At 37.9% G+C, this 27,074-nt stretch overlaps 1 protein-coding gene across 1 annotated transcript in view; it reads left to right on the top strand.

Annotated features, from left to right (window-relative positions):
- CCDC112 (coiled-coil domain containing 112) overlaps window positions 1-27,074 on the top strand; it is a 58,266-nt gene that overhangs the window by 13,802 nt on the left and 17,390 nt on the right. The window contains exons 2-6 of the mRNA XM_006166536.3: window positions 9,783-9,904; window positions 16,301-16,422; window positions 21,030-21,119; window positions 24,292-24,367; window positions 25,171-25,561. Of these exons, the coding sequence (XP_006166598.1) occupies window positions 9,783-9,904; window positions 16,301-16,422; window positions 21,030-21,119; window positions 24,292-24,367; window positions 25,171-25,561 (801 nt within the window). The remainder of the gene's footprint in view (window positions 1-9,782; window positions 9,905-16,300; window positions 16,423-21,029; window positions 21,120-24,291; window positions 24,368-25,170; window positions 25,562-27,074) is intronic.

Consider the following 27,074-nt stretch of genomic DNA (forward strand, 5'->3'; position numbering starts at 1 on the left):
TATCATGTCTTTATCTGTGGTCTTGGATAGTCTGGCTACGATGTGCCTTGGGGAAGATCTTCTGGGGTTGATTCTAACTGGGGTCCTTTGTATTTCTTGGGTCTTGATGCTAGAGTGCCTCTCTAGACTCTGGAAATTTTCTTCCAGGATTTTATGTAATAGATTTTCCATGCCATTATTAGTTTCTTCACCTTCTGGGATGCCAATTATTCTGATACTTGGGCGTCTTATGGAATCTAGTATTTCTTGTATATTATCCTTGTGTTTTTTTGTTATTTTCTCTATCTTTTTGGTGGTTCTTTGTAGGTCAGAGGTTTTATCTTCTACATCAGAGATTCAATCTTCAGCATGGTCAGATCGACTTTTAATACTTTCTAGGGAGTTTTTGATTTCCTCTATTCCAAACTTTATCTCTAATAGCTCCATGTGGTTCTTTCTCAGAGTGTTCATTTCTTCTTTCATATCTTGGAATGACTTACTCATCTCCTGTAATTCATTGTCTCTTTTCTGTTCCAACTCAAAGAATTTGTTCACCATAAATGTTCGAAATTCTTTGACATTTTGGTGACATCGTCGATTAGCATGAAAGATGGAGGGGAGTTACTCTGTACTTTTTGATGGAGATGTATTTCCTTGTTTATTCATACCTGAGGCTCTTTTTCTACTTCTAGCCATTGGAAGATGTATTCACTTTGAGTATCTTTTGCGGGAATGTTTCTCCAACTAGGAGTAAGTGACTTTCCCGTTTGCTGCAAATTAATGTGTACTGAAGTCTCTCTTCTGTTGTTTTTGCCAATGTGGTATCAAGAGGGGTACTTTACTGAGGTGTCTAGGGGGTGGGCACTTGGACTGGGGGTCTGCAGGTAAGGTGAGGGAGCAGTGATGTCCCTGCCTCAAAATCGTTGGCTGGCCAGAGGCCTGCAACTGTGTCTGTTGATTTTGTTTATCTTTTCAAAGACTGAGCTTTTACTGTCATTTATTTTCTAAATAGTTTATTTATTTTCTATTATATTTATTTCAACTCGAATCTTTATTATTTCTTTTCTCCTGGGTACTTTTGTTTGTTTTGTTTGTTTGTTTTTTATTTTATTTATTTATTTTAATTTGTTTTATACATTCAATCACATTATTATCTTACAAAGTGTACATTTGAATATATGAACATTTCTCCCTAGTCCAGTGGATCAAAATATCTTTCAACCTCCCCATCCTGTTGGTTCTCTGCCTCCGTATCCCTCCTCCAAATGTCCTTCCCCAGGCCCCACTCCACCATACACCCCACATCTGGCATTCACACCCATCTCTTGTGTTTTGTACATCCTTTAGTCAGTCATTTTCAGTCACAGAGTGCGGGCACTCGGTATGTATTAAGTGGGGACATACAGTTTCTCTCCTTCATACCCTGGCTTGCTTCACTCAGTAGTAAATCTTCCATATTCTTCCACTTTCTGTCAAAAGCCAGGATTTTGTTGTTTTCTAATGGCTGAGTAGTATTCCATAGAGTATATGTGCCATAGTTTTTCAATCCATTCATCTGTATGGGGGCATTTGGGTTGGTTCCATGTCTTAGTAATTGTGAATAATGCCACAGTAAACATCAATGTGCAAGCACTTTTATGATGAAGAATTTTTCTGTCCTTTGGGTAGATATCAAGGAGTGGGATTGCTGGATCATATGGTAGTTCTATTTGTAGATCTTTGAGGAATCTCCAAATTGTTCTTTACAGTGGCTGGACTAATTTACATTCCCACCAGCAGTGTAGGAGAGTTCCCCTTTCACCACACCCCCACCAACACTTATCAGTTTTTTTGTTTTTTAGTCTTAGACATTCTGTCTGAGGTTAGGTGGTATCTTGTTGTTTTTATCTGCATTTCCCTTTCGATGAGGTATGCTGAGCATTTTTTCATATGCCTTTTGGCTATTCGTATTTCATCTTTAGTGAGTGTTCTTTTAAACTCATTCTCCCATCATTTAATAGGGTTGATCAGCACTTTTCCAAACAGCTGCTTGAGTTCCTTGTGTATTCTGGTTATCAGTCCCTTATCTGATGCATAATTTACAAAAATATTTTCCCATTTTGAAGGCTGTTGATTCACACTAATTACTGTGTCTTTTGCCATGGAGAAATTTCTTAGTCTGATGTAATCCCACTTGCCTATTTTTGGGATTATCGACTGTGCTTTGGGGGTCTTATGTAAGAAGTCTTTCAAAAAAAAATTCCCTACCCCAGTGTCTCCCCGAGTTTCCCCCGTGTTTTCTAGGAGCAGTTTTATAGTTTGAGGTCTTAGATTTAGATCTCTGATCCACCTTGACTTGATTTTTGTCAAAGGTGAGAGGTAGGGGTTCAGATTCATCTTTCTACAGGTGGATATCCAGGTTTTCCAGCACCATTTGCTGGTCTCCTGGGTATTTTTTTGTTGTTGCTCTTCCAGTTTTCTGTGGCATGATGTTAGGTTGTCATTTACCAAGTTTCCATCTTTTTCTTATGCACACTAATTGCTATCAGTTTCCCTCTTATGACTGCTTCTGTAGTGTCCCATAGATTATGAAAACTTAGGTACTCATTATCATTAATTTTCAAGAATTTTTTTATTTTAATTTTTATCTCTTCAGCAGTTATGAAGTCAATCAGGAGTAGATTATTTAATTTTCAAGTATTTGCGTATTCTCGAGGTTTTTTCCTGATATTACTATCAAGTTTAATTCCATTATGATCAGAGAAGACAATGGATATTGTTTCTGTGTTTTTGATTATTATGTAAAGTCTTATTTTGTGCTGTTTATCTTGTGGTCAGTCTTCGAAAAGTTTCCATGTGAGGGTGAGAAAAAGTATATTTCATGGTTTTTAGGTGGAATGTTCTATAGATGTTAAGTCCATTTGATTTATGGTTTCATTTAGACCATGTATCCCTTTGCTTATTTTTGGTCTAGATGATCTGTCCAAAGGAGATAATGGGATGTTGAGATTCCCAACCATTAGTGTGTTGCAGTCTCTCTCCTTTTAGCCCTAGCAGTCTTTCCTTCACATATTTGGGTACTCCTGAGTTGCGTGCATATATATATATAAAAATAAAACCATTTCATCTTCTTGATGAATTAGCCCTTTTACTACTATTTCATGCCCTTTTTTGTCTCTCCTTACAGTTTTTGTTTTAAAGCCTATTTTGTCTGAAATTAGTATTATCACTCCCGCTCTTTTTTGGTTCCCATTTTATTTATTTATTTATTTTTGGAGAAATTTTCACTAAAGGGCACGTGCGCTCGCCACACAGACAGAGAGAGACATAGAGACCGAAAGCGAGAAATCACCCCCCAGGGGGGATGGTCACGCCGCAATCCCTTCTCCATTCTCCTCTTGGGATCTTGGGCATGCACGCACACGCGCCCGGTGTGAGTTCTAAGCCACCGGGTCCGGGACACTGTCGTCTACGTGGGAGTCCAGTGACATAGCCATTACGCCAACTGCTGGTTCCCTTGATTCCTATTTGCATGGAGTGTTGTCACCATAAATATTCTGAATTCTTTCGCTAACATTTTGGTAACTTGTGTTTTTTCAAGAGATGGAGAAGAGTTATTGTGTTCTCTTGGTAGAGACATATTTCCTGATTTTTGAAACTTGAGCCTCTTCTGTGACTTCTAGCCATTTGGTGATCTACTTTTGGATAGCTCTTTGGAGAATGTTTCTGCAACAGGGAACTATTTTGCTTCCCTTTTGCTGTGAGTCTCTCTTCTGTGGTTAGCAATGTGGTCCCCAAAGTCTGAGTTTTGTATTCAGGTTTCTGAAGAGCAATTTCTCCCTTTTTGCTGGTGGTTCAGTGCTAAGCAAGGATCTCACAGAACTTTATGATGCTAAGATGTTTGAAAACTATCACTCTAGGTCTGTCTTGAAGTATCTCTTTCTGGTTGAGAGAAGGCGGGGACTCTGTGGTTGGGAGTTGAGTGTGGGTCTGGGGCTGTGTTATAGCCCTGCTTCAGGTTCCCTGACTGGGCCGGGAGCTACAGATGGAAGTGTACTCTGCTTGAAAGCTGAGAGCTGCCTTGACCTCATGTTTGGGCTTTTTTAAAAATTGTACACTACCATGTAATATTATGATACTTCCGAAGAGTTTGTGTGTTATCCATCTTTGTATTTCCTCACCATATCACACATACACACCCCCCCACACACTTCCATACACCAATTTTTACAGCCTAACACTGAACTTGAATAGATTTTTAAAAGAATTGTTTATTCAATTCATTATTATTATTATTGTTGTTTAAATTGTTATAGGGCTGATGCGTTTACCAGAGAGAGACTGGGGCAGTTGGAGGGAGTGAGGAAGCCAACCACTAGATCTAGGGCTTGAACTGCTGTTGACTGTGTGGGAGTTCAGTGTCTAAACCACTACACCACCTGCTGACCCCTGGAATAGTTTTCATATGATTAAATGAATGAATATTTTAATTGACTCTACTACTATTCCTACTGAAACCATCTATTGTTCTCTTGAGAAGAGATATTTTCCTGATGACAATCTAATGATTTTCTAAGTATCCACCAAAACACCTAAAGTTGCTGCCAATCAGGGCTTCTGTAACAAAATATGAAAATAGAAATTTATTTTCTCTAGGTTCTAAAGGCTAAAAGTCCAAGGCCAATATGCCCTTAGGGTTAGTTTCTGGTAAGGCCTCTCATCCAAGGGTGTAGACAACCTCCTTTTCTCTCTGTGTTTACCTGGCTTTTCATTTATGTACATTCAGAGAGAGACAGAGACAGTATCTTCCTCTTAGGAGGACACCAATCCTATAAGCTCCACCCTGATGACCTCATTTAATCTGAGTTACCTCCCTAAAGTTTCTGTCTTCAGATACAGTTACATTGGAGGTTAGGACTTCATCATGAATTTTGGTGGGACATAATTCAGTCCCAGCAGCTCCCCTGAATTATTTTGGAGTACTTTATCTCTGAGGTTTTAGAAATATCTTATATTGTATTTTATTTTACGATTTCCTTAAGGTATGAAATCATACATTTTTAACCCATTATGAAAAGTTAGTACTTTTTGGGACCAGCAGTTAGCCTAATGCTGGACTCACACGTAGTCGACCGTGGTTCGAGTCCCAGACCCAGTGGCTTAACTCACGCCGGGCGCGTGTGCGTACATGCCCAAGATCCCAGAGGAGAATGGAGGAGAAGGGATTGCAGCGTGGCCATCCCCTCTGGGGGGTGATTTCTCGCTTTCTATCTCTCTGTCTCTCTCTGGCGAGTGCACACACCCTATAGCAATTTAAAAAAAACAGGTTAGTACTTTATGTGTATAGGTACATATGTTTATAGATTATTTTAATATGTTTTTATAGATTCATCCATGACTTTACAAGTCTAAAGGCCACAAATCTCTTTATGCTTCTCTCAAATGACTTTTTCTTTTTATTCCAAGCTATTGTTGTCTTGACCATTTTAATTGTTCAGTTAATGACTTTTTGAAGTGTTTCTAAATCACACTATTGCGATGTGGATTTTGTGCCAGGATAGGCTATGTATTCTGTTTTGTCAGTGACCTCTGATGACCTGAATTTGATGGGCCTTGGCTTCTTGGAGTAGCCCTTCAGTAATAGCTACATTCTTTAACTCTAAATGATTACTAAGTAAATTTTCTCTAGGAGGCTAAGCACATGCATAGGACTATGTGGATGCCCAGTTGTGGTAAATTCTATTATGGCCCATCAAGGGTAGTTATATCCTAATCTCTAGCACCAGTGGAATACATAACCTTACATGGAGGGGGAAAAAAAAGGGCTTGATAAAAAGCAGATGTGATTAAATTAAGGATCTGAAAATGGGAAATTTTACTGAATTATCCGAGTGGACCCTAGTTAATCAAAATGTTCTTAAAAGAGGGAGGCAAAAGGATCAGAGTCAGTAGTAAATATGATAATGGAAACAAGGAGATGGAGCAATATGAGAAAAGGGCCATGCATCAAGAAATGAAGGCATCCTCTAGAAGTTGAAGAAAGGTAAAAGTGAATTCTCTTTTGAAGCACCCAAGGGGAAGGCAGCCCTGCTACTAATACCTTGATTTTATTTATTTTTAAATTACTGTTATTTTAATTGGACAATCATAATTTTATGTACCTATGAGGTACAGTATAATGTTTTGATATATCTATGCAATCTGGGATAATTAAACCAAGTTATTATTAATATAATTAATATATCTATTGTGAACTCACATTACTTTTCTCCCCTTTGTGTGCTGAAGGCGTCCCTCAGGATGCACACAGACCCCTTTCCCAAAGGTAGCAATGACTAGGGAGACTTACTGGTTCAAGGTATCTAAGGATATCTCTGACCAATTATTAGCTAACAGTGAGGCTAACCAGGCAGAGATTTTAGTTCCACACATGATAAAGAATACAGACTTTACTGAATTAGCCCAGGAAAGTGACTGAAACAAAAACCAAACTCTAGAGGGGAGAGTATCTCATTTTTCGGAGTTGTCACATTGCATTATCTTCAAGGTTTAGATTTATTGTTGTTGTTGTTTTAATGTTTTTGCCATAGGGCACATGCAGTTGCCAGAGAGAACATGGAGAAGGAAAGTGAAAAATCACCCCCCAGGGGGATGGCCATGCCATAGTCCTTTCTCCTCTCTTCACTCAGGATTTTGAGTATGCATGCACATCTGCCTAGCATGATTTTCAAGCTGTCGGTTCGTTGCTCGAACTGCGCTCATGTATGGAAATCCACCACCTTTACCACCATGAAACCTGCTGGTCCTTAGATGTCTAGTTTTTTTTTTTTAAATATATGAGACATATAAAAAAACATTCTTAAGTTTATACATAGGGATGAAAAAAATCAGCAAAATGAAACTGTTTCTGAGGAAAGCTAGATATTGGACATATATTTATTCAAAGACTTTAAATCATTTATTTAAATATCTTTGAAGAACTAAAGTATATTATGTTAAAAGAACTAAGAGACAATATAAGATGACTTCTCACCAAGTAGAAGATATCTATAAAGAGATAAACAGTATTAAAAATCTTTAAGTAGAGAGGCCAGCAGGTGGTGTGGTGAGGACTCTGGATTCCCAAGTGGCCAACTCCTATTTGAGTCCCAGACCTGGTGACTTGCTTTATCACTTTTCCTCTTTCTCTCTGGTGAGCACATGTGCTTTATAGCAAATTAAAAAATAATCATAAAAATGAATAAATAAAATAATTCTTTAAAAAAATAAAATAGAAATTCTGGAGTTAAAAAGTACAAGAACTGGGGACCAGCAGATTTCATAATGGTTACATTGCTAGACTCCCACATGGTTGGCCATGGTTCAAGTCCTGGCAGCTTAAAACTTAGGCCCGGCATGTGTGTACGCAAAATCCCGAGAGGATAATGGAGGAAAAGAGTTTGAGGTGTGGCCATCCCTCCTGGGGGGTGATTTTTCATTTTCTGTCTCTCTGTCTCACCAGTGAGCAGATGTACCCTGGTAGCAAAAATATCTCTCAAAAAAAAAGTACATGTGAGAACTTTGCTAGTGGAACTCATCACCAGATGAGAGCTAGCAGAAGAAAAAAATCAGTAAACTTGAAGATAGGTCAATTCAGGTTATCTAGACTGAAGAACAGGGAAAGAATGAAGTAAAATGAAGAGCTCTTCAGATATCTGTGGGCTTTTAAACATTCTTAAAATAATGAGAGTCCTGGAAGGAGAGGAAAGTGAGAGAAAGGGTCATAGAAATTGGATATTTGAAGATATGACAAAGCAACTTCCTAAATTTAATGAAAAATGTACAAATTATTAGAGCTCAGTGAACTCCAAGTAGGATAAAGAAAGAAATCCATACCTATACAACATCATAATGTATCCTGTCAAAAGACAGAAAATGGCCTAGCCATGGTAGCCCAAGTGATAGAGTCCTATGGCAGGGGAGTTGGGGAACCTGGGTTCAGATCCAGAGTTCATCTGAACAACCTAAGCCCATGCCTGTTGTCTCAGATGGATGGGAAACTGGGGAAAAGATCATAAGGTGGTGAAACACTGTCAAGGATACTGATGTCTCTCTCCTGATAAATAAAGTAAACCTTAGAAAAAAATTAAAAAGAGCCAACAAAAGAGTGTTTTTTTTTTTTTTTTTGAGAGGCTTTTGCTATAGGGCACATGCGCTCGCCAGACAGACAGAGAGAGACATAGAGATAGAAATCCACCCCCTGGGGGGATGGCCACACTGCAGTCCTTCCTCCTCCATTCTCCTCTCAGGATCTTAGGCACACACGCACACGCGCCTGGCGTGAGTTTTAAGCCACCGGGTCCAGACCGCAAACCATGTTTGACTTCATGGGAGTCCAGCGACATAGCCATTACACTAACTGCTGGTCCCAAGAGTCTTTTTTTTTTTAAAGAGGTTTTTACTTTAGGGTGCATACACTCACTGAAGAGAGAGACAGAGACAATGAGAGGGAAAGTGAGAAATCACCCTCTGCCCCCGAGAGGGGATGGCAATGCTGCAGTCCCTTCTCCTCCATTCTCTTCCCAGGTTCTTGGGGAACACATGCCTACATGCCTGGTGTATTTCAAGTCACCAGGTTTGAGACTCGAATTATGATTGGCCAGGTGGGAGTCTAGCTATGTATATCCACTATGCCATCTGCTGGTCCCAAACAAAAGGATCTTGAAAGTACTAAGAAACAGTTCATCACACACAAAGGATCCTTAATGAAATTAACAGCTAATTTCTCAGCAGAAACCATAGACACAAAAGGCAAGAGAGTGACATAGTCAAAGTGCTTAAAGAAAAGGACTGTCAACCATAATAATTCTCTATGCAGCAGACTTATTCTCTACGAATGAAGAATTTAAGACATTACCAGATAAATTAAAAAAAAATTATCACCACGTTACCTATCTTACATGAAATATTAAAGGGAATCTTTCAAGTTTAAATTGAAGGACATTAAACAATAGCTTGAGTCCAGAATATGAAGAATAGTCTGAATAAGTAGTACTGGTAATGATAATAAATAAAGGTAAGAACGAATCTATTTTTTTCTTTGCAACAAACTTTTTCAGAAAATTGAGCCAGGACATAGCCACTGTGGCACAAGCACCTTTGTTAATCTCAGGTCGCAATTGCCCTTTCTTGCTTAGACTAGCCAATCTTTCCTGCCTACAGCTTTTGCACATGTTAGTCTTTCTGCCTAGAATACCCTTTCTTACTGCTTGGCTGGCTCCATTCTTCCCTAAGTGTCATCCCCTCACATAGACCTTTTGTGGCCATTCGAACTGAAATAACAAGCCCTTGCCCCATTATCTTCATTTCAGCACTTTTTATTTCCTTAGTATCCCTTGTTGAACTTGATAGGTATTTTCATTTGTTGTTATTGCTTATTTACTCTTTTTTCTCTAAATCTGTTTTCCCTCACGATTTTAGGCAGGAACCATTTTAGTGTGGATCATCATTTCTCTAGTATCTAATGTAGCACCTGTCACATCGTAGTGTTCAAGACACTTTTATCAAGTGACTGACTGAATGAATGGATTAGATCTTTTTGCTAGTTATCCTTGAACACCTAAATGTCTTAATTTAAAATTTTAAGATATTTTTTTTCTACAAAATATATTTTTTAAAATTAAACAAGATTGGTCTTGAAATTAGGCCCTAAATGACTCCATTTTTGATGTTTCACCTCTCTGAAAAAACATTTCACATTATTCAATGTAAGCTTAAAAAAAATCCCACATGTATCCCTTATAATTTTTATTATTGATGAAGAAATGTTTTTGTTCTCCATGCAGAATGATGGCTGTTTTAGTTCTTCGGTTGGAATTCGTTCATTTCATCTCCAAAACTGGAAGCAGAAAGTTAGTCGGACTAAGAAAGCAGAATTCATACGCACAGCAGAAAAATTTAAAAATCAGTAAGTATGTTGCCTTCAAATAATATTACTATTCATTTTATACTATACAATATAAAATTAATTCTATGTCACCTGCCCAATCCCACATTAAGTTATACAATTCGAGTCACTAGCCTGTCACATATAAGGAGAGAATAGAAGTTATGTAATGGACAAATGCTAATACAGCACAAAAGTTACTTATTATAATAGCCTATATGTGTTAAATTCTATTTAATTTATAAATATATAAATTATGTAAATTTATAGTAATGTAAAAACTATAACAACATTAAATATGTAACTGCAGTTATTTCAGTTTTATTTATTTTTACCATTTCGATTCTGTATTTCAAGGGAAACAAAAGAGCTGTCTTTCTAGATTTTGTATATCAAATAAGCAATTGACGTTTTCCCTTTGCAACTCTTGGTAAGCCTTTGGGAAGTATTTTTGAGAGAGTGAACAGGTTTTTCTTTTATAAAAATATATGTATGAAAGTGCTTCATGAACATCTTATGTTTAAATTGCTCTTCTTCTTAATTTTACATACACAAGAAGTTGAGGAGCGTAGAGGATATATATCTTTCCTTAGATTAGATGATTAGTAAATGGCCGATTTAGGGTCACTTACAGGCTGGTGCCAGCCATTCTGAGAGCCATTGTTCTTACTGTCTGGTGCTGTTCTTCAATAAAGCCTGTCTGAGTATGTGGGTGTCATCTCACTGAGGAAAGCTGTGAGTAGTTTTAATGAAGAGTCTGTATCCTTAAGTGACTTTTTTGAAATGGCCATTATATGGGTTTCCCTTTTTTGGTCTCTTGTCCCTCTTGGATACATTATTCACAAATCATAAGGCTAACTGAGGAGTTTCCATTTATTTAAAAACTTTAGTATATATGTATTTTTCTTTAAATAGCAAGTGTTCTTTAAACAACAAGAGAGAGAGACAGAGAAAGAAAGTGAGAAAGCAGGCTGCCAGGTCCAGGACTCAAACCATGGTCAGCCATGTGGGAGTCCAGTGCCCTTAACTACCATGGCACCTGCTGGCCGTGAGAAAATACAATTAAAAAAAAATTATTTCCTAAGTGCATTTTTACCATAGATAGAATTAGACTTTAGCTTACAGGTTTTGGTTTATGTTTTTCTCTAGAGGGACTAATATCCACGAAATGGTTAATATTCACAGGTGTGGCAAACCAGTTTGCTTTATATTATATTTCTGTTTAGTCTTTCCGTAGCAGTTAGAAAATGTTAGAAAAATTTACTGAAAGGGACCAGCAGGTGGCGTGGTGGTTAAGGGACTGGACACTCCCACATGGCTGACCAGGGTTTGAGTCCTGAAGGAGCAAAGATTGCAGCATGGGTATCCATCCTGGGGGGGTGATTTCTCACTTTTCTTCTCACTGTCTCTTTATCTCTAGCCAGTGTGCATGCCCTAAGAAGAAAACTTCTTAGAAAAAGTGTTGAAAAAGGATAATATGAGGGACATATCCTATCCTATTAAGGAATATAAGAGGGATTGATTTATTATTCTCTTCTTTTAGTTATTTCTAACATTTTCATATAAAAACATTATTATAAAAAGTGTTATTGGGCTGGCTTCATACCCTGATGGTTAAGGCTGCTGGACCGCACATTGCCAATCATAGTTTGAGTCCCAGACCCCACAACTTGAGAAATATGCTGGGCCTCATGTGTATATGTGCCTAAATCCCCTGCACTCTGTTTAGGGTGGGGAAATTACTGTGGTCAGTACAAAGGGAAGGAGAGATGGAGGACAAGGGATTGTGACATGTCCATTCCCCATGGGGAATGATTTCTCCATTTCCCCTCTCTCTGTCTCTGTCTGGTTAGTGCACATGCCCTTTAGCCAAGAAAAGAAAAAAAAAAAAAAAAAACCACAAAAACTCTGCTATCTTATAGAGCATTTCCTTTCAGCACCTAGAACATAGTATCACTGTGTTGTATTCCAGTGTATGAATATAACATGATTTATTTAACATGCCCCATATTAATGGACATTTAGATTATAACCAGTCTTATGTTACAAAAATGATCCTGTGATTAATTGTGTTATTCACGTAGGGCCATATTATTTTGCATATAGTGTGAATGTGTCTGTGAGTGTATCTTCAGGATAAATTTAATAGAAGAAAATGATAGGTCAAAGGTATACAATTTTGGAGATATGATAATTATGGAGAAGTAACACACTCCAGACAATTTTCACTTTAACAATGTATTAGAGGACTTGTTTTTCTACAGTTGAAGCAACAGAATATATTCATTAAAGTTGTAATTTTTTTCTGCCAATCTGAAGATGTACAGTGTTATCATAGCATACTATTTATTTATTTATTTATTTATTTGGAGAGGTTTTTGCTATAGGGCGCGTGCACTCGCCAGACAGAGAAACAGAAAGCGAGAAATCACCCTCCGGGGGGGGATGGCCATGCCATAATCCCTTCTCCTGCATTCTCCTCTCTGGATCTTGGACACGCACACACGTGCCCAGCATGAGTTTAAGCCACCGGATCCGGGACACAAACCGCAGTTGACTACATGGGAGTCCAGCGACATAGCCATTATGCTAACTGCTGGTCCCTATTTTTTTTAGGTTTCTGCCATAGGGCACATGTGCTTGCTGGAGAGAGACACAGAGAGGGAAAGTGAGAAATCATCTCCAGGGGGTATGGCCACACAACATTCCCTTCTCCTGGGACTCTGGTCACTCATGCACATGCACCCTGCATGATTTTCAAGTTCCCAGGTTCAGGACTGCAACTATGGTCAGCCATGTGGGAATCTAGCACCTCAACTACCACACTACCCACTGGCCCCTATTGTGGGATAATTTTAATTTGCATTTAACTTGTTAAGAATGAAATTGATTAATTTTTCTTAGGTTTGACAATTTGTTTCTGTTATATTACTGAGTTGTCAGAAAAGTAGTGACGTATTTTTTAATGCAAAAATGTGTCATAACTTTTCCAACAACCCAATAATATGTTTTGAACGTGCTTATAAGTTAATATTTCAATCCAGGATTAGTAACACATACTTAAAGTGATAGCATATCCTGTGTCTATAGTAGACATTTCTATTGATCACAGTAATTTCCCGTACCCCAAACATAGCCTAGATGAGTTTCTCTGTTCTCAGCATAGGACTCTGGTAGCCACCCACAATCCATTAGAGTCACCATGTAGGCCTCAATTCCAGACTCCCCAGCCCAAGACCCCACCTCCTAGACTGTCCTTTCCCAGCAGCAGGCACAAGGTCCACCTATAGGCCTCTGTCCAGCAAGGGATATTGAGGGAGGATCATCTCTGACCCCTGCCTCACTTCCAGACTCCCCAGCCCATGACCCCACCTCCTAGACTGCCCTTTCCTGGCAGCAGGCACAAGGCTTCTGGCTAACACGCGGGCCTCTGCAGGCCTCTGGCTAACACGCAACGCACAACTTTTTTCTTTATTTCTCTCTGTTGTCTTTTATTTTGTCCTCTCCTCTTCATTTTTCCACCCTGCCAGAGGGACTAGACAGGTCTAGAATCAGATATCTGAAATCCCCTAGTAAGGTAAGTGTCTCTGGGATCCTCTCTTGTACTGATCCACCTGTTAGAACGGAAATACTGCTTTTTAGACACCTCAGTAGAGTTCCCCTCTTGAGAGCACATTGGTAAAAAAACACCAGAAGAGAGACTTCAGCAAACATCTATTCCCAGCCAAAAGGAAACACTCTTACTCCTAGTGGGAGAAACATTCCCCCAAGAGGTTTTCAAAAGGGAATACATCTTCCAATGGCTAGAAGTAGAAAAAGAGCCTCAGGTCTGAGTAAACAAGGAAATATGTCTCCCACAAAGGAAAACTCCCCTCCATATGTCATAAATATGGAAGACGTTACCAAAATGGCAGACAAATAATTTAAAACATTCATGGTGACCAAAATCTGTGCGTTGGAACAGAAAAGAGACAACGAACTACAGGAAATTAGGAAGTCCTTCCAGGATATGAAAGAAGAAATGGATACTCTGAGAAAGAATCAGGTGGAACTATTAGAAATAAAGTCTGTAATACAGGAAATCAAAAACTCGCTGGAAAGTATTAGAGCTGATTAGACCATGCTGAAGATCGAATCTCCGATGTAGAAGATAAAACCACTGACCTAGAAAAAAACACCAAAAACGATTCAGAAAATAACAAAAAAACACGATGATCTTATATGAGAAATACTAGACACCATTAGACACCCAAACATCAGAATAATTGGCATCCCAGAAGGTGAAGAAACTAATAGCGGCATGGAAAATCTATTCCATGAAATCCTAGAAGAAAATTTCCCAAGTCTAGAGAGGCTCTCAACCATCCAGACCCAAGAAATACAAAGGACCCCAAATAGAATCAATCCCAGAAGATCTTCCCCAAGGCACATCTTAGCCAGGTTGTCTAAGACCACAGATAAAGACATGATACTAAAACTGGCAAGAGAGAAACGAGAAGTAACTTACAAAGGTCATCCCATCAGGCTAACACCGGACCTCCCATCGGAAACAGTGCAAGCAAGCAAAGAATGGGAAGACATATTGAAAATGTTAAGAGAGAAACAGTTTCAACCGAGACTATTATATCCTGCAAGATTACCCTTCATATGGGAAAAAAAGATTAAAATCTCAGACAAACAAAACCTGAAAGAATTTGCCAACACCAGAGCAGCTCTTCAAGAAACCCTGAAGAAAGTACTGTTCCAGGAAAACTAAAGAATCACCAGACAGAAACAGAGAAATAACAGGCAACTAAGACAATGGCCAACTTACATGTCGATACAGATCCTGTAACATCAATAATAACATTGAATGTTAATGGTTTAAATTCTCCAATCAAGAGACACAGACTGGCTGAATATATAAAACAACAGAAACCCTCTATCTGTTGCCTACAGGAAACCCACCTCATGGAGAAAGACATACATAGACTGAAAGTGGAGGGTTAGAAAAGGTTTTCCATGCAATTAGGAACCAAAAAAGAGCTGGAGTTGCAATACTAATTTCTGACAAAATAGGCTTTAAAACAAAAACCATTCGAAGAGAGAAAGAAGGGCACTATATCGTAGTAAAAGGCTCTATAGATCAAGAAGATAGAACGCTTATAAATATCTATGCGCCCAACACAGGAGCACCCAAATATGTGAAGGAAAGACTGTTAGACCTAAAAGGGGAGATAGACTGCAACACACTAATAGTTGGAGACCTCAACACTGCACTATCCCCTCTGGACAGATCGTCTAGACAAAAAATAGGTAAAGAGATCAAGGATCTAAACAATACCATAAATCAATTGGACTTAGCAGACATCTATAGAACTTTCCACCCAAAACCCGCGAGATATAGTTTTTTCTCACCCCGGCATGGAACCTTCTCTAAGATTGACCACATCATAGGACACAAAGCAAGCTTCTACAGATTCAGAGGTATAGAAACTATATCCAGCATCTTCTCTGACCATGATGGAATTAAACTTGATTTTAATTTCAAGAGAAATCCTCAAAAATACCTAAAAACATGGAAACTAAATAGAGTCACCATGTAGACTGAAATCTTTTGACATCTCTGTACTACCCCTAGCTTTTTTTTCACAAACAACACAAGCTCGCTAAACAAACATACTAAGATAACATTCTATCAACCTTTGGAGTAGCCAGATATGGCCCAGGGCAATCTCTAGTATACCTTAAATATTCATCAATGTTTGTCTTTGTGTGGCAAAGAGAAAATGATTGGGAAACTCTGCCTTAGATGGTGTCCCTCAGGGTGTGTGAAACTAATTCAGTGGTCAGAAATACTCTACCATGGGTTAAATCCAGAGAAATATATTAATTTCTACATCAAGTATTGAGAAAAAATTAATTCCTTTGCTCAAACTAAAAAGTTCTGCAGTTGTATTTTGTTTTGTTCTATTTATTTCTAAATAACAATAAAAATGCCTTACTGGCAGATAGATTAAACTTTATTGACATTTTAGTGAAGAGGGTTCACACCAGGTAAGATTAGTAATATATCTTGGCTGAGGCTTCAAAATTAACATTATCTACTGTGAAAAGCAGTCATCAGCCAGGGTGGCCATTTTGACACCTCATTGAGATTAAGATGGAGTGAATAGCTGAAGGCTTGCATGTTTCAAAGCAAATATATGTCTACATTTTCTTAATGTTTCATAATTTAACAATGCAGATTACAGTTTTAGTTTAACTTAACTATTTTCTAACTACTATTTTGACGACCATTTTGACTCCTTTATTATATTTTTAGTCCTTAGATGAATTAATATAAATATATAAAACTGATTATTCTGAGTATCTTCATATTTTAAACAATTAAATATATTTAAGTTATATTTATACCATTTGTTTCTTTTCCTAAAGAGTTATTAACATAGAAAAAGATAAACACAATCATTTCTACAACCAAAAAAGTGACTTCAGAATTGATCATAGTATGCTGGAAGAATTGGAAAATAAGTTGATTAACAGCAGGAAAACAGAAAGTAAGTTGAGTTTGTGATAAACTAAAAACTGTTGAGTGATGTAAAGTTACAGTTTTGCCCTGTGATTTATCTTGTGTATTGACTGTGTTATATTTTCTATCAAGATGTTTTAGTTAGTAATCAATTTGTCTTTTAGGGACAATATTTATTCTTTCAGGTCACTATGTAGTCATTCTAACTGGATTATTTTCCCTGTATATTTCTTCACTTTAATAGAAAAGAGAGGTTTTGTGTTTCTAGTTGACAAGCCAGTAAATGATATTAAAATTTCTTATAATCAGGGAACCAGCAGTTAGCGTAATGGCTATGTCGCTGGATTCCCACGTAGTCGACCGTGGTTCGCGTCCCGGACCCGGTGGCTTAAAACACACGCCGGGTGCGTGTGCGTGCGTGCCCAAGATCCTGAGAGGAGAATGGAGGAGAAGGGATTGCAGTGTGACCATCCCCTCTGGGGGGTGATTTCTTGCTTTCTGTCTCTCTGTCTCTCTCTGTCTGTCTGGCAAGCGCACACGCCCTGTAGCGAAAACCTCTCAAAAAAAAAAATTTCTTATAATCAGATTGATTCCTGAGCTGTTTGAGCTTGTTCATCACTTGATATTATTGATTGAGCCCTGGACTCAGATCAAAGCCTATACTTAGTTGTTGTTTGAATTGATTAAGTCCCAGAAATTGCTTATGCATGAGTTTTCTTGTCTGTGTTCTACAACCTACCATTGTGGGCTGTCACCATAATGCAGCAGTTAAAACTTGTGCATGGAAACCCAGATCCCAAAGGGCCATCAGTGGTTTAAATCGTGGCTTGACAGCATGAGACCCACACCAGGGCCATGCACGTGTATGCCCAAAATCCTGATAGGATGGAGAAATAGAGGAAAAAAGATTGTGGTTTGGCTGCACCCCATTGGGGTATGCTTTTTTTTTCTTTCTCTCTCTAAGCACATGCTTCCTCTGGCAATAAGAAAATAAAATAAGGTTCCAGAGGTGGCGTGATAGTTAAGGTTATGGACTCCCACATGGCCTACTACAGTTCAAGTCTCAGACCCAGTAGCTTGAAAATCACTTTGGACACATTTGTGTGCATGCCCCAAATCTCAAAAAGAGAATGGAGGAGAAGGGATTGCATGTGACCATGCCCTCAGGAGGTGGTTTCTCACTCCCTCTCTCTGTCTCTCTCTGTCTCCAAGGAGCACATGCACCTTATAGCAAAAAAAAAAAAACCTAAAAATTAATTAATTAATTAATTAAAATCTACTGTTTCTAACTTTGGAGAAGCAACTTTTGCCTTTGATGAGATACCGTATATTAAAGTGCCTTGCAGTTTTTACAGTGAATTTTTTTCTGTCATTTGTTATGAATATTTGTCATTGTCAGCATGTATTAAATGTTAGCCTTAAAAGAATTCTATAAAATACTTTGCTTCATTTTAGAGTTACATTCTACGTGTTGCAAAATTTTTATAATAAAGTTACTTAGCAGTGCTTAACGGAAACATACTTGTCAATGAACTTAGCTTTATAAAATATTAAGACTTATTATGTAAAGATTAGACTATTCATAGTATTCCCTTATCACCAGTTAAAAGAAATTTCTAGTAAATTTTTTCTTTCAGAATATAAGATGACACTATTTTAAAAGTCATCTTTTGTCAAGAAGTGGCAAGAGTCATTCTCCTGCTTCTGTTAGGATGACAGCTGACCCTGCTCATCTGATTAGCAGGAAATAACAGATTTCCAGTTGTCTCTTCCCTTTGATTCATAGAGAAATCTAGACATCCTGATTTAATATTTCTTAGTTTTCCTCAGTTCTTCTGCAGACAACTGAAAGGCTGACCTCTCTCTCGGTCATGCCATTAAGTAGAGTATCCTATTATGTGCATTTTACATCACTTGCAGATTTCTTTTAATGCGATTTTATTTTTTATTTTGGTTTAGGATGCACGCACTCACTGGAGAGACAGAAAGACAGAAAATAAAAAATCAACCCCCAGTGGGGTGGCCACACCACAGTCCCTTCTCCTTGGGATTTTAGGCATGGATGCACATGTGTCCAGTGTGAATTTTAAGCCACTGGGTCTGAGACTTTTTATTTTTTTAAAGTGTTTTTGCTGTAGGGCATGTGCAGTCACCAGAAAGAGAGAGAGAGACAGTGAGAAATCATCCCCTGGGGGGATAGCCATGCCACAATCCCTTCTCCTCTATTCTCCTCTTGGGATGTTGAGCATGAATGCACACATGCCTGGCCTGAGCTTAAGCCACTGAGTCCGGTACTCAAACCGTGGTCGACTACATGGGAGTCCAGTAACATAGCCATTATGCCAACTGCTGGTCCCTGGGTCCAGGACTTGAACCACAGTCAACTACATAAGAATCCAGCCACATAATCATTACACCATCTTTTGACCCCTATTGTTAATCTTTTTATTTCCCTTTGCTCTTCAGTTTTGCCCTTTTTTTTGGTAATACATTATTCTTGTTTTGTCGAGGAGAGGAAGGAATGTATTGTCTTAGAATAAAGATTTAGATGTTTCCTCTACATATATTACAACTCAGAAGTAGTAAATACCTGCTTCATACCTCAAACATGGCTTGGTTTTAGCCTTCAGCGTTTGCATCATACTGGTTTGCACAGCATCAGTTCCAAATGAACAAATGAAATAAAAAACATTATTTGTTCTATAGCAGTATCACTTCAGCTACTCAAATTACAGTAAAAACAAAGCAGAAATTATTTTCCTAATTAACTTAGTGGAGAAGTTTCTTAAACTAAGGTTCCAAGAGTTGGCAAGACTGTGAAATAAATTTAATGTAGTTTCTCCTTTTATGAAACTCCTGAATTTTAATTGAAAAATAGAACAAGCCAACTCACATTACATATTTGAAGATTTATTTTGGATATTAGCACTGACTCCATGCCTGTAGGTAAATTAAAAAAAAAAAATACTTACTGGGAACCAGCAGTTAGCGTAATGGCTATGTTGCTGGACTCCCACATAGTTGACCGTGGTTCGCATCCCAGACCCGGTGGCTTAAAACTCACAACAGGCGCATGTGCGTGTGTGCCCAAGATCCCGAGAGGAGAATGGAGGAGAAGGGATTGTGGCATGACCATCCCCCTGGGGGGTGATTTCTTGCTTTCTGTCTCTATGTCTCTCTCTGTCTGTCTGGTGAGCACACGCGCCCTATAGCGAAAACTTCCCCCCCCCAAAACAAACAAACAAAAATACTTATTTACAATGGCTTTTAAACAGCCTTTGGTGCTGCTTGCTTATTTGTGGAAAAGCTTTAAAATTGAAAAAGAGGAGAGTGCATGAAGTACCCAAAGATAATAAAATAATATTAGTATATGTGAATATATATTTATGAATGTGAATATTTATGGCATTAGCCTAATAGGTTAAGTAAATATTAAGAATGAAGAAAAATCTAGTCCTTCTGTTGCTGATGGAGACCTCCTGAAAATGTCTTTGAGACTCATCTGTTTTTCAAGCCTTTACTGTGGGCCTAACATTTTTCTTCAGGTTGGTCCTTTGCTTGAGCTTGGCAGGTGCCCAAGATCCCGAGAGGAGAATGGAGGAGAAGGGATTGTGGCATGACCATCCCCCTGGGGGGTGATTTCTTGCTTTCTGTCTCTATGTCTCTCTCTGTCTGTCTGGTGAGCACACGCGCCCTATAGCGAAAACTTCCCCCCCCCAAAACAAACAAACAAAAATACTTATTTACAATGGCTTTTAAACAGCCTTTGGTGCTGCTTGCTTATTTGTGGAAAAGCTTTAAAATTGAAAAAGAGGAGAGTGCATGAAGTACCCAAAGATAATAAAATAATATTAGTATATGTGAATATATATTTATGAATGTGAATATTTATGGCATTAGCCTAATAGGTTAAGTAAATATTAAGAATGAAGAAAAATCTAGTCCTTCTGTTGCTGATGGAGACCTCCTGAAAATGTCTTTGAGACTCATCTGTTTTTCAAGCCTTTACTGTGGGCCTAACATTTTTCTTCAGGTTGGTCCTTTGCTTGAGCTTGGCAGGTGGTGGCACAGGTACCACAGAAGGACACCTGAGGCGTCTCCTCAGGGCTGTGACAGTGATACCAGTAGGTATCACCAGTCTATGTCTTAAAACATGTGGTTAGATGAAATTTACTTTCAATGGAAAGGCTGTCAGTGTTCAGAGAATTAATACTAGTTAGACAGTTTTAATGTTCCCACAGTTAAGATTAAATTCTACTTGCATAGATTATAATGAATCGAAAAGAAAAGGAACACTGTTGAAGGACAAAACATGAATAAGTTTAAGCTACTACCCAGTGCATTTAAATCGTTGTCCAAGAATTCAGTCTCCATTGTGGGGGGGAGTTCCTTGTCACAAGGTATAGTAAAATTTCACTCATGATGTTTTTAAATACTTAAGGAATTTTGGGAGATGCTTGATTTGGAGTAGGGGTATTTAAAGTATTTAGGTACTTTGACATCTATCTACCTTTTCTTGTTTACTTGTTCTTGGCTATCCTTTACTAAGTGATCGTGATTGTCTTACGTGTAGAATCATGAATTTTAACCACATTTTCACAGAACTGTTTTAAAGTGTATAGTTATTCTTCATAGGAGCAAAAATCCAGCAGCAACTGGCCAAAATACATAACAGTGTAAAGAAGCTTCAGCATCAGTTAAAAGATGTGAAGCCTACACCTGACTGTAAGTAAATTTAAATGTCATGGTCTTTTGTAGCTATTAATACTTTTTTCATTAGAAAAATTTATACTTTTCTAATATGAAATATGTTTTCCTATTTGGCAATAATGGAGCTAAGCCCTACTTTATTCAGTAAGAATTAATACACTGGAGAATTGTAGTAGCTGGCAATTATGCTTTTTGTTTGTTTACCTTTAAAGTACTCTCAAGGTCTTTTAAATTATGGGGTAGGTAGAACATGTATTAGTGTTATTTATGTGGTAGAGAACAGTTCAGATTCAGCTAATTAAGGAGAATTAGCTGATCCCTTATCCAGTGCTTTTTCCATCATTTGCTTATCTAGATAATTACCTATCAGAGACATTTTAAAATATATAAATTTTTTTTTTTGAGAGGTTTTTGCTATAGGGCATGTGTGCTTGCCAGACAGACAGAGAGAGACAGAGAGACAGAAAGCAGGAAATCACCCCCCAGGGGGGATGGCCACGCCGCAATCCCTTCTCCTCCACTCTCCTCTCGGGATCTTGGGCACGCACGCACACGCTCCCGGCGTGAGCTTAAGCCACCGGGTCCGGGACTTGAACCACGGTCGACTACGTGGGAGTCCAGCGACATAGCCATTACGCTAACTGCTGGTCCCAAAATATATAAATTTTAAAGGTTAAATTATATTGGGGCAAAATATTTTTTGGAAAAAAAGTCACATCCTTACTTCCAGCAATTCATTCCTGAAGAATCAAAGCAATGAAGGACTCAAAATGAATAGACTTAGCAGTCTGACAGAAATTGGGTCAAAGGCTTTCTCTGTCTTTTGTTGGCTACATAGCTTTAGGCAAGGTGCTTGATCTCTGAGCTTTCATTTCCTCAGCTCTAAAACGGAAATAATTACAGTGCCTGTCTCAGAGTTGTTGGCAATTGAAGGGAAATAATGTATATCTATGTGGAGCTTCTAATATAGTAGGCACTAAAAATGGTATATATGAGCATTATAATTATTAAATTAATAAATGAAACTGTGAAACATTAGCAGAGAACACAGGTCAATATTGCCATAAGAGTATTATATTTTATAAGAATGATAAAGACCTGAAATCATAAAGAAAAAAGTGGACATATACGAATACTTTTAAAAGACTTAGGGCTGGGAACCAGCAGTTAATGTAATGGCTATGTCGCTGGACTCCCACATAGTCGACCAAGGTTCGCGTCCCGGACCCGGTGGCTTAAAACTCACGCCGGATGCGTGTGCGTGCGTGCCCAAGATCCTGAGAGGAGAATGGAGGAAAAGGGATTGCAGCGTGACCAACCCCCCTGGGGGGTGATTTCTCGTTTTCTGTCTCTATGTCTCTCTCTCTCTGTCTGGCGAGTGCACGTGCCCTATAGCGAAAACCTCTCAAAAAACAAAAACAAAAACAAACAAACAAAAAACTTAGGGCTAGTGGGACCAGCAGTTAGCGTAATGGCTATGTCGCTGGACTCCCATGTAGTCAACCGTGGTTCACTTCCTGGACCCGGTGGCTTAAAACTCACACTGGGCGCATGTGAATGCGTGCCCAAGATCCCGAGAGGAGAATGGAGAAGGGATTGTGGCGTGGCCATCCCCCCTGGGGGGGGATTTCTCGCTTTCTATCTCTCTGTCTCTCTCTGTCTGTCTGGCGAGCGCACACGCCCTATAGTAAAAAAAATAAAACTTAGGGCTAGTCCTTTAGCACAGTAGTGCATCAAAAGCTGGATCCCATATGATCAACCACAGTTCAAATCCCAGTCTTAGTGTTTTGAAATGCACGTTGAGTGTGTGTGTGGGTGTGGGAGAGGGGGCAAAATCTGACAAGTTCGAAATACAGAGGAAAAAGGGTTGCAGCATTATCATGTTCCACTGGGGAGAGGGGGCTCTTTCTTCTTTCTCTCTTTCGTGCGCCCTCTGGCAATTAAAAAAAAAACAAACACAAAACAGCCTTAAATCCATAAATAAAGTTGAAAGACAAATTAGGGAAGTATTAGCAATATACATGTAATTTTAAAAGTTAATATCGTAATATATAAAAAGTGCCCACAAATTAAAGCAACAAAGATAAATATCCTAATAGAGAATATGGGCAAAGATTATGTATTGTTAGATTGTGTATATTGTTAGGAAAAAAATAAACACAGAAAAAAATATTCAGGGTTATTGATGATTGTACAAATATCAGTTAAATCAGTGATGATAAATTTTTGTTTCTCATTTTGGAAATGGTTAATAGTACTTGACAGGGCAGTACTCTCAGGACTTTTAAGTTAGAACAGTAAGCTTTGAAGTATAATATTACTATGTATAGCGTACTGTAAATAGATACCCTTTTTCGTCTAGCATTTCAAGTTTTATCATTCATCTTCTAAAAATACTTATTTGAGCATGCTGAAATATATTAGGTCATCAGGAAAGTCATGATGCAGTTTTGCATAGAAAAATCCCTACAACCCAACATATGCAAGTGTACTTCCTATAGAATTGTGCATGTTTAAATGTCCATTAATTGGAGAATGTATTAAGTGAATTAAGGTGGACTTAGACAATGAAATAACATACAGAGTTATAAAAAAGAATGACATAGTGTATACATATTAATATGCAAAGTGAACTTTTTTTTCTGTTGTTAGAGATGTTTTGCTATAGGATGCGCGTGTTCACCGGAGAGACAAAGAGACAGAAAGCAAGAAGTCATCCCCTGGGGAGATGGTCATGCCACAATTCCTTCTCTACTCTCCTCCTGGGATTCTGGGCATGCACACATGCATCTGGCGTAAGTATTAAGTCACCAGGTCTAGAACTTGAACCACAGTCAGCTATGTGGAAGTCCGGTGTTTTATCCACAACACCATCTTTTGGCCCCCTAAGTTAACCATTTCTACACATTTTGTTTAATAAAAACTGCAAGGCATAAATAGCATGTGCGCCACAAAATAATTTCTCATAAAAAATATTAATAACAGTACTTAATTATATGGATGCCTAGCAAAATATCTATATTGAGAAAAATAATGCAATCATAAAAATTCACTTTTAAGTAGTTTTCTTATTCCTTGAGCTGAGAAATATGTTAGGAGTTATTTCACTTTTTTGTCTTCATATTTACCTCTTAGTCATAATGAAATATGACATAAGTTAATTTTCTTTTTCTTTTTTTTTTTGCAGTTATTGAAAAGCTCAGAGAAATGATGGAAGAAATTGAAAATGCAATTAACACTTTTAAAGAAGAACAGAGGTTGATGTATGTTTTAAGCTCATTTCAATATAAAATTATTGCCCATTTTTCAGTATGTCTCCTCTAGGTTGTTGTCTATAAAATATTTTATTGCTAAGGATATAATATGATCCTTACACAAAAGTATAAACAAGTCTACTTTTTTTTTCTTTTTTTACTTTTTTTTTGGGGGGGGAGAGGTTTTTGCTATAGGGCGTGTGCGCTTGCCAGACAGAGACAGAGAGAAAGCGAGAAATCACCCCCCAGGGAGATGGCCACGCCACAGTCCCTTCTCCTCCATTCTCCTCTTGGGATCTTGGGCACGCATGCACATGTACCCAGTGTGAGTTTAAGCCACCGGGTCCGGGACTCAAACCGCGGTCGACTATGTGGGAGTCCAGCGACATAGCCATTATGCTAACTGCTGGCCCTGTAAGTCTACTTTTAGAATTTCATTGGCTTCTCATGTTTAAAGTGAATCCCTGAGGAAACCCTTTTAAGCTTTAGCTTTTTAAGTGTTAATTCAAGAATAAGTGCAGGAGACGGCAGGTGGTGTGGTGGTTAAAGGCGCTGGACTCCCACATGGCCGACCGTGGTTCAAGTCCTGAATCTGGTGGCTTGCTTTCTCACTTTCTCTCTCTCTCTCTCTCTCTCTGTCTGATCAAACTGGAAAGTAACAATAATAATAAATAAAGTTAAACTAAAATAATTCTTTAAAAAAAAAATAAGTGCAGAAAATGATGTGAAGTGTCAGAAATTAAATTTGAGGGAAAATGAGTTAATATGGATTGGTTGGTACCTTCTTATTCAAACTTTCTTTTTAACTTTAGATATGAAGAGCTTATTAAAGAGGAGAAAGCAACTAATAATGAATTGAGTGCCATATCAAGAAAAATTGACACATGGGCTTTAGGTAATTCCGAAGCAGAGAAGACTTTCAGAGCAATCTCAAGCAAAGTTCCTATAGACAAAGTAACACCAAATACTCTTCCAGAAGAAGTAGTAGATTTTGAAAATTTCCTTCAACAAACAGGAGGGCGACAAGGGGGCTGGGATGATTATGATCACCAGAACTTTATAAAGGTGAGAAGCAAACATAGAGGGAGGCCATCGTTTATGGGAGAAGTTCTGGAACACCTTCCTGGAAGAACACAGGACGAAGTTCAGCAGCATGAGAAATGGTACCAGAGATTTCTGGCTCTGGAAGAAAAAAAAAAAGAGGTAATAATATAGCTAGTATTCATGATATGTTTTTGTGTCCTAGGCACTGTGCTAAACTTATAACATGCATCATTAACTTCACCACAACCCCTAAAGTACGTTTATTGCTTTTCCCCATCTTTTTTTTTTAGTTCCCTGTATATTCTAATTATCACTCTTTTATCTGAGGAATAGTTTGCAAATATATTCTCCCATTCAGAGGGTTGTCTCTTCGCTCTAATTATTGTTTCTTTTGTTGTGCAGAAGCTTTTTAACCGTAGTCCCACTTATCTATTTGAGGATTATTGCCTGTGCTTTGGGGTCTTATGTAAGAAGTCTTAGCTTATTTCGATGTCTCCAAGAGTTTCTCCTGTGTTTTCCATTAATAGTTTTGAGGTTTTGCATTTAGATCTTTGATCCATTTCAAGTTGATTTCTGTTTATGATGAGAGATAGGGGTCCAGTTTCATTTTTCTGTGGAAGGCTATCCACTTTTTTCCAGCACCATTTACTGAAGAAATTTTCATTTCTGTGGTAGATTATTTCATGCCCTTAGTCAAAAATCAGTTGATGGTATGTTTCGGGGCTTATTTTTGGGTTCTCTATTCTGTTCCATTAGGCTATGTGCCTATTTTTGTGCTAGTACTATGCTGTTTTGATTATCACAACTTTGTAATAATAATTTATTACATTTATAATATATATTATAATAATAATAATAATTTTGAGGTCAAGAAGTGAGAAGTGTCCTACTCCACTCTTCGTGTGGAGTATCGCTTTGATGATAGGGAGCCTTTTATAATTCCAGACAAATTTTATAATTTTTTTAAGGTGTGAGGAATATCTTTGGTAATTTGATTGTAATTACATTCAATTTGTAAATTAATTTGGATAGAATTGATGTTTTATTTATATTAGTTCTTATAATCCAGGAACATGTGATGTCTTTCCACTCTTTTGTGTCATTTTCAATTTGTCTCTTAAAATTTTTTTGTAATTTTCCTTGTAGAGGTCTTTGACTTCTTTGTTTAGGTTTATTCCTAAACATATTATATACTTTTTTTTGGCTATTGTAAATGAAATTGCTTTCTTCAATTCTATCTCAGTCTATTCATCATTGGTGTATAGAAATGCTATAAATTTTTGTGTGCTGATTTTGTATCCTGACACTTTACTGTATTCATTTATCACTTCCAGAAGTGGTTTTGTGGTTTCTGTGTATGTAATCATGTCATCTGCAAATAGAGATCATTTGATTTCTTCTTTTCCCTATTTGACTTCTATTTTATTCTCTTGTCTGGTGCATTGGCTAAGACTTTCAGCACTGTACTGAAAGGAGTGGAGAAAGAGGGTAGCCTTGTCTAGCTCTCATATTTAATGAAAAACTTTTCAACTTGTCTTCATTCAATATGATGTTAGCTGTGGGTTATGTGTTGAGAAGTATCCCTTTTATGCTGATTTTGCTGAGTCTTGATCATAAATGGATGTTGTATTTTATAAAATGCTTTTTCTGCATCAGTTGATATGTTCATATA

This window comes from Tupaia chinensis, unplaced genomic scaffold (assembly GCF_000334495.1).
Source record: "Tupaia chinensis unplaced genomic scaffold, TupChi_1.0 Scaffold144269_1, whole genome shotgun sequence".
Classification (NCBI taxonomy): Eukaryota; Metazoa; Chordata; class Mammalia; order Scandentia; family Tupaiidae; genus Tupaia; species Tupaia belangeri.